General features: G+C 42.5%; 1 protein-coding gene across 1 annotated transcript; it reads right to left on the bottom strand.

Annotated features, from left to right (window-relative positions):
- Positions 1–278: 278 nt before the first annotated feature.
- On the bottom strand, positions 279–3176 carry LOC139451848 (uncharacterized). Its single transcript, XM_071233148.1, has 3 exons — positions 3150–3176; positions 1289–1564; positions 279–758 (listed from the first exon to the last, which is right to left on the bottom strand). The coding sequence occupies exons 1-3, from the start codon at positions 3174–3176 to the stop codon at positions 279–281; spliced, it is 783 nt and encodes a 260-aa protein (XP_071089249.1).
- Positions 3177–8189: the final 5013 nt, after the last annotated feature.

Here is an 8189-nt window from a genome sequence, read left to right as displayed (position 1 = left end):
GTTTGGAATGAAAGTAGCCAGTTTGAAACTAGTGCCAGAGAGCTAGAGAAAGCTGCTTTCCCATAGCGGTAGATCTGATGTTAATGAGATTGGCCTCGACTATAATTGTTAATTAGGTTAGAGTTACTTGCCCTTGATTAACAATCCCGACGCGAGGGGGACGATGATAACGCGGGCAGTGACCGGAAAATTATTAAACCTGTGATTTCGGGGCACGGTAATTCGGCCTTACTGACCATGCTAGTCGATTGTAAGTAACGTTCTGTCATGTCTACAACTCAGGAGTGGGTGATAGAGTGGTGGTGTGTGGTGTAGGGGTGTGGGAATGGTGGTGAAGTGGTGGGCGGGATGGTGGTGGTGTTGTGTGGTGCAGGGGTGTGGGTGGGGGTGTTGGTTGTGTAGTGGTTGTAGTCGGGGATGTTGGTTTTGTAGTGGTGGTAGTTTGGGGTACTGGTTGTGTAGTGGTGGTAGTTGGGGATGTTGGTTGTGAAGTGGTGGTAGTTGGGGATGTCGGTTGTGTAGTGGTGGTAGTTGGGGATGCTGGTTGTGTAGTGGTGGTAGTTGGGGATGTTGGTTGTGTAGTGGTGGAAGTTTGGGAAGTTGGTTGTGTAGTGGTGGTAGTTGGGGATGTTGGTTGTGTAGTGGTGGTAGTTGGGGATGTTGGTTGTGTAGTGGTGGTAGTTGGGGACGTTGGTTGTGTAGTAGTGGTAGTTGGGGATGTTGGTTGTGTAGTGGTGGTAGTTGGGGATGCTGGTTGTCTAGTGGTGGTAGTCGGGAATGATGGTTGTGTAGTGGTGGAAGTCGGGGATGTTGGTTGTGTAGTGGTGTTAGTCGGGGATGTTGGTTGTGAAGTGGTGGTAGTCGGGGATGTTGGTTGTGTATTTGTGGTAGTTGGGGACGTTGGTTGTGTAGTCGTGGTAGTTGGGGACGTTGGTTGTGTAGTGGGGTAGTCGGGGATGTCGGTTGTGTAGTCGTGGTAGTTGGGGATGTTGGTTGTGTAGTGGGGTAGTCGGGGATGTTGGTTGTGTAGTGGTGGTAGTCGGGGATGTTGGTTGTGTAGTGGTGGTAGTCGGGGATGTTGGTTGTGTAGTGGTGGTAGTTGGGGATGCTGGTTGTGAAGTGGTGGTAGTCGGGGATGTTGGTTGTCTAGTGGTGGTAGTTGGGGATGTTGGTTGTGTTAAGGGGTAGTCGGGGATGTTGGTTTTGTAGTGGTGGTAGTCGGGGATGTTGTTTGTGTAGTGGTGGTAGTTGGGGATGTTGGTTGTGTAGTGGTGGTAGTTGGGGATGCTGGTTGTGTAGTGGTGGTAGTTGGGGACGTTGGTTGTGTAGTGGGGTAGTCGGGGATGTTGGTTGTGTAGTGGTGCTGTGTGGGGATGTTGGTTGTGTAGTGGTTGTAGTCGGGGATGTTGGTTGTGTAGTGGTGGTAGTTGGGGATGTTGGTTGTGTAGTGGTGGTAGTTGGGGATGTTGGTTGTGTAGTGGTGGTAGTCAGGGATGTTGGTTGTTAAGTGGTGGTAGTTGGGGATGTTGGTTGTGTAGTGGTGGTAGTCAGGGATGTTGGTTGTCTAGTGGTGGTAGTTGGGGATGTTGGTTGTGTAGTGGTGGTAGTTGGGGATGGTGGTTGTGTAGTGGTGGCAGTTGGGGATGTTGGTTGTGTAGTGGTGGTGTGGGATGGTGAATGGTGGTTGGAATGGGTGGGCAGGATGGTGGTTGTGCTGTGTGATGTGGTGTGGTGCTGTGTGGGGAGGTTGATGGTGTGGTTGTGGTAGTTGTTGATGTTGGTTGTGTGTTTGGGGCGTGGTTTGTTGTACATGGTGAATGCCGGAGGGATGGCTGGGCAGAATGTGGGTGGTGAGACGCCCTTTCCTGACGTTCGTGCAAAATAGCATCATTCGCCGAATCTCGAATACAATGTATATATAACGAAAATAGTATGTAGGGTTGACGTACAGTACACATCTACTCATTCGTGCGGCATAACTGCAAATCAAACAGAACACAGATAATACACATACCTTTTGTCGAGAGAAGACGCATTGAACAGTGGGGACAGCGTGAATATGTCTACAAGTCTTTACTCTGCATGTGGAGCAAGGACACACACGGTTTATCAGACCATCGCCACCTGCTGCACAGATTGGGGGGGGGGGGGGATGTGAGAAAGGGGTAGGGTCGGGGGAGTACTAATTCGCTCACACTCGAGGCTCTTATCAGTTCATCAGTTCAATCAAAGCCTGTACAGGCTTTCGCTGGAAAAAATATCCTCAATATGTGTCTCCATTGTATGTTGGATATTTTCCTGTTATGATAGCTATAATCTTACATAACACAGTAGTTTCATTTTAATATAATATATCATTTTGGCATCAACATATATAGTTTACAAGTCTAGTTATGTCTTTTATTTATGGCTGAGATTTAAAAGTAGTAGTATTTTTTCTCTATGACGTAATAAAGCTTACAAAATGTCGACATGTGCTAGCTGTTGCGCGCCGTCTTTATCAGCCGTGGCGAGAAGGATGGGATGTACGGCTGCTTCCGCCTCCGCTTAAAGGATCAGCTAGGTCGGGATGGATCTAAAGACGATTTCTGTCAATGTATTTATTCTTGCAAACAATGATTTAAAAAAAAATGTTTCCCTGTTTCTTGTTTTACATAACATAAATATTTTGTCCGTTAGCAGTATATAACAGAATGTATTTCTTTCCGACATTTGCTTCTGAATATATTTTCACCAAATTTCCAGTGCTACTACTACTACTACTACTACTACTACTACTACTACTACTGCTACTACTACTACTACTACTACTACTACTACTACTACTACTGCTGCTAATACTACTACCGCTACTACTACTACTACTACTGCTACTGCTGCTACTACTGCTGCTACTACTATTACTGCTACTACTACTCCTGCTACTTCTGATTCTGCTACTGCTACTACTACTACTACTGCTGCTGCTACTCTACTACTACTACTGCTGCTGCTACTACTACTAACACAGCTGCTACGACTACTACCATTCTTAAGAGTGTTGTTACTACTACTACTACTACTACAACTACTACTACTACAACAACTACTACTACTACTACTACTACTACCACTACTACTTAAGATTCTACACCACACACAGCGCATACCTCCTGGGTCACAGAATTAGTGTCCATTTAACCCCAGTCTCAGCTTCCTGGGGATTATACCTCAAAGAAACACCGTCTGGATTATTCTGGCGTACAAACAAAGGAATATATACATATTTACGACACACTGACCACTACCGAAACGTGACCATATCAGACCCACTGTACACATCGAGTTCACAAATAGAAGTATACCTCTATGTGTTATAGGGGCGGTCGGGTAGCCTAGTGGTTAAAGCGTTCGCTCGTCACGCCGAAGACCCGGGTTCGATTCCCCACATGGGTGCAATGTGTGAAGCCCATTTCTGGTGTCCCCCGCCGTGATATTGCTGGAATATTGCTAAAACCGGCGTAAAACCCCACTCACTCACTCACTATGTGTTATAATTCGTCACACTCACCTGTTGCACTGAACGCCGACAGGTGCGCTTCCCGGAGATTGATTGCAGTTATGAGCGTTGTACCTGACCGGTCCGGGGGCGAGTTGACTGGACTATAATTATACGTGAATATTCTGTTCCATACTGCCTGTTATAAAGTAGCGCGGCTCGCGGCTAATACCGACAACTAATCTCCAATATAAGGCAGATGATACGCTCTGGGTGTCGCCAGGTGGCGCGAATAGTTGCCGTTTATATTGATTGAGTCACTTATTTTAAAATAATGAGTTTTTGTCATGAAATCGATAGATACATATGAGAAACATATGTGAATGTTATCGGTTTATACTATGTTAAACATATTTCAACACACGTAAAAATGCATTTGTTTCTTTCACTTTGACATATGAAATATGATGATGTCGAAAACATAATATTGTAAAAGTTCGAGGACCCGCAGCGCCAGTGGAGTTTAACATCTGATAATATCACGTGAATTTCGTGTCAAATCATCCGTTAGATACAGATGAATACTGTTTATGTTTTTTTATATATCATTATCATTATCCTATTGTCAAAATACAAGAATGGTTTTCTATGTAATATGCACGGTAATAACCAAGTTAGTTAATATCAAAATACATAAATTGCAAATAATGCCAACATGTCATTGGCAACCATGCAGATTTTCCATAAACATAAAATATTAAGGCCACACCAACTAACTATGACGGACTATGTTGTTTATGTTAATGGTTTAACTAGCAGTGTGGGAAGATATTATTATTGATTCATTTAATGAGGTATAAACGGACACGACGCAGATTTGTATACCTTGTTTTTATCGTCAAGACGCAAAATGATATTGATGTCAATTAATAAATAAAAATGTGTGATTTATACGTTTACAATCTTTCAAAAGGGGAAATACAGTATGCTTGTTGGTAGAACAGATTAGGGAAGGAAAAGAATAACAACTACATTGTGTAAACCACTTTTATTACACACACGTACACATACACGCACGAACACACAAACACACAGATATACAATCGATTCATACATCCGTTTGTATAACGTCTACCTCTATTGGTAGAACAGACTATAGAGAAGGAAAACAATGGATGAATCCACCTTGTCAGGCACTCGCACGCACGCACGCACGCACGCACGCAAACACACACACACACACACACACACACACACACACACACACACACGGCGCAGATGCTGAACGCGGATAGCAAACTCGATCAAACTTTGCGCACGTGAACCATGCCGTACAAGGTGACACATCGGGGTAAATTTTGTGCCAAGAAACATCTCGACCACATTGATACGCGTTCAAAGAAGGAAAATGACTCCTAAAATGCGCATGACAGAAAATGACAATGTGCGTGCAATAGGCATGGTAGACTAACACCTTGTCAGTGAAAACATTTCTTCAGAATACTTATATATTTTTTTCCCCCTAAACAACCTTTCATCTTCTGCTGTTTTCAATGTGGAACCAGGCAAACTGGGCTTGGTTAGTTTGATCTAGACTTGCCGAGGCTTTTAATAAAAACAATATCCCAAAAATATAAATTCCACATTCATAGAGCAAGACTATAGGCATGGTTGAAGCTGGCTCATCACAGGTGAGGTGAGGTGAGGTGAGGTGAGGTGAAATTGATTATTGCACTTATATAGCAACGTGCATGCCCCTGTGTTTGTGGTTGCTTGTACTAGTCCGGACTGATGGCGATTTATAGTGCTAGCTCACTGAGATACCATGCCGCAGTTTAACATAAATGCCCCACTCAGACACAGCATACTGACTCCGAGCCGACCGATCCCCTTAATGCCGCTAAATACAATGTTTATTCCTAATGCAGGATATTTTCCATCCCCAAACACACTCACGTGATAACCTCTATATATTATAAATAAAATAAGTAAATAATCCTGTCTGGACCAGGCAATCTAGAGAACGACATCATGAGCATCGATCTACCCGACACAATCGTAACTTATTTCGTTTGAACGTTGTGTTACAACAATCATTTGATCCGGACGTAAAATCTCTATTCTTAACACATAAATCTGGTTATAATTCACCTTCCAAGAATAGATGCTGCCGCTCTAAAATGTTTTGTTTGTTTATTGTATAACGCCGAACTATTCCAGCTATATAACGGCGGTCTGTAAAATAATCGAGTCTGGACCAAATAATCCAGTGACTGACATCATGAGCATCGATCCCCGCAATTGGGATACGACGACATGCATCACTAAAGTGTGCGCAAGTTCAGTTTAACGCCGCATTGAAACACATTTCATCTAAATGACGTGTCATCTAATGCGTGTCAGGTTGAAGTGGGAGGCCCGAAGCGATGTAGGCATCTGACGTGAATCACTTTGATGAAACGCATTCATGAGTCGTACGATTGCTTTGTCGCGATATCGCGTAGCTATCTCGGTGCGATATGGCGATGGTCCAAATCAGCCACCAGACATTAGCATGGGTATGGCGCTGAAAAACCATTGAAATTAATCAAGGCAAATGTGGGATTCGAACACATGCCGGCGGGACTCAAGTCTGCACTACATTTTGCTGCACTGGGCCACCAACGTCCACCGTTAATATCATTACTAGAACAGAACAATCGATTTTCTACGTGCAGTGATGCATATAACTTGTTCGAATGTTCAAGTTTCAGTGTGTGAGTGAGATTGATTTAACGCCGCTTTTAACAGTATTACAGTTATATCACGGTGTGTCAACTGAATGTGGGAGGAAAGCCCGAAGTGATGTAGGTCTCAGACGTTTACCACTTCGGTGAAACCCACGAGCACGGGTATCGTGCTGACAAACCTAGAAACATAATCGGGGCGAACCTACGGGATTCGAACCCACATTCATAGGTTTCTGGCGTGCGCAAAGGACGAAACTCTGCACAGCGAATCGCGGCGCCTTAGACGACTGGGTCACCCGTGCCCCCTGTTCAAGTTTCAAGCATGGTAGAAAGGTGGAGGAAATTTCCAAATATGACGCATCAGTGGCAAAAATTATGTCTCATGCAATTCCCTCTTTGACTTATATCATTCCTTGTCGGGTTTTTTTCAGGTGAACAATTGACTTGCCGTTGCAAGTGTCTGTGATGTGTGTCACAAGTGAGGCAGGATAAGCTCACCTATTCGCAAACACCTGGTATCGTTATTTGACAGTGATTCATAAACACATGCTCATGATATAGTTGGACATGTATTATGGGCTCTTGCTTTTCGAAATATTTCATGTAATTATGAAAAGGGTTTTGTCGCTCTTATGTTTAAATATGCGGACCCAGAAGAGTGTTTAAGGTTTGCGCATAACAAACCTTTTTCTCTTAAATTGTCGATCCTGTACACTTACTGTAAAGGTGTTACACTATTATTGACACATTTGGTTTTATGCGATCAACAACAAAAAATACCAGGATTATGGAAATACACCTGTCCCTTGTAAACTTCCGGGCAAAAGAAAATGAAAGTTTTTACTTATGTTTGATGATGGCTGAAATGTAACAAACTAGGAATGTTTTTCATACGGGTAGCATAGTTGTGTTTTGGACCTTAAGTTTGTAGTGTTTCTGCGACTATTTTCAGCCAAGTAACGTTTTGGTCAAATCCAATTCTTGAGTACATACTTTCATTTGCCCGGGGGTTCAAAATGCACCTCTCCTTTTCTAAAGACACGTTTAAACTTGTGAAGATACAAATCAATATTTTGAACTATATGGATAATAATTATGTGGACGGTAAATAATGTCTGTATTTTCATCAACTAATAACGGTCTAGAGATTATATTCCTGAGCAAAATGGATATGAGCGTCCATCTACAGAGTCTGAATACATGTGATTATCATTCCTACATGTATGCTTAGTAGCGTGTAAATAGAATCACACTGATGGTGTATTGATTTCATCATTTGACAGATGGCAATGCATCGATGACATCATGATTAATCAATAGTGGTCATTGATGCCATTGTGATCGATAGATACCCTAACAAGCAACGACTTCATACGACTTATCTGAAATAATAATAATATCTTTACATGTGAATTGATTATTACCAGAACAGGATCCCTTAACAACCTCCCTCGCAATCTTCGATACATGTATAATGACGAACGTGTTAAGATTAAATTGAAAAGGTCCTCAGAAATAGTATCGCAATACAAATACAACATTGATATTCCTATCATCATTGTATCGCCATTGTGATGTTACTAGTAATACTTTTCTTCACAATAGTCATCCCAATAGATGGTACACATAACTCAACAACATTGCGGTTTGTTTTATGTTTTAAGTTCGATCTAGGTACATACTGATGCTATTCTTGCAGTGCTCAGAGACATCCGGAACAAAGTATATGTTTAGACATCGTAATCAGAAGCCGGACATCTGTCTGTATCTCACGATCTTGGTAAATCATTGTTTATCAAATCATATTCACTCAATAACCAAGCCGATGTTCGTTTGTTTCAGAAAAAGTAATCGCTCCTGCCAAGAGTGCCGAAGGCGGTCCGATGAAATTTGAGTGTTAAAGGAGGTCCATTAAAAAAACAAGTTAAATAGGCATATATAAGGTACATATTTACACCCCAAAAAGAGTCATGTGGGATTTA

The sequence above is a fragment of the Haliotis cracherodii genome, unplaced genomic scaffold (assembly GCF_022045235.1).
Source record: "Haliotis cracherodii isolate W230 unplaced genomic scaffold, xgHalCrac1.p SCAF_9, whole genome shotgun sequence".
NCBI lineage: Eukaryota > Metazoa > Mollusca > Gastropoda > Lepetellida > Haliotidae > Haliotis > Haliotis cracherodii.
This window is presented reverse-complemented; position numbering and strand designations above follow the sequence as displayed.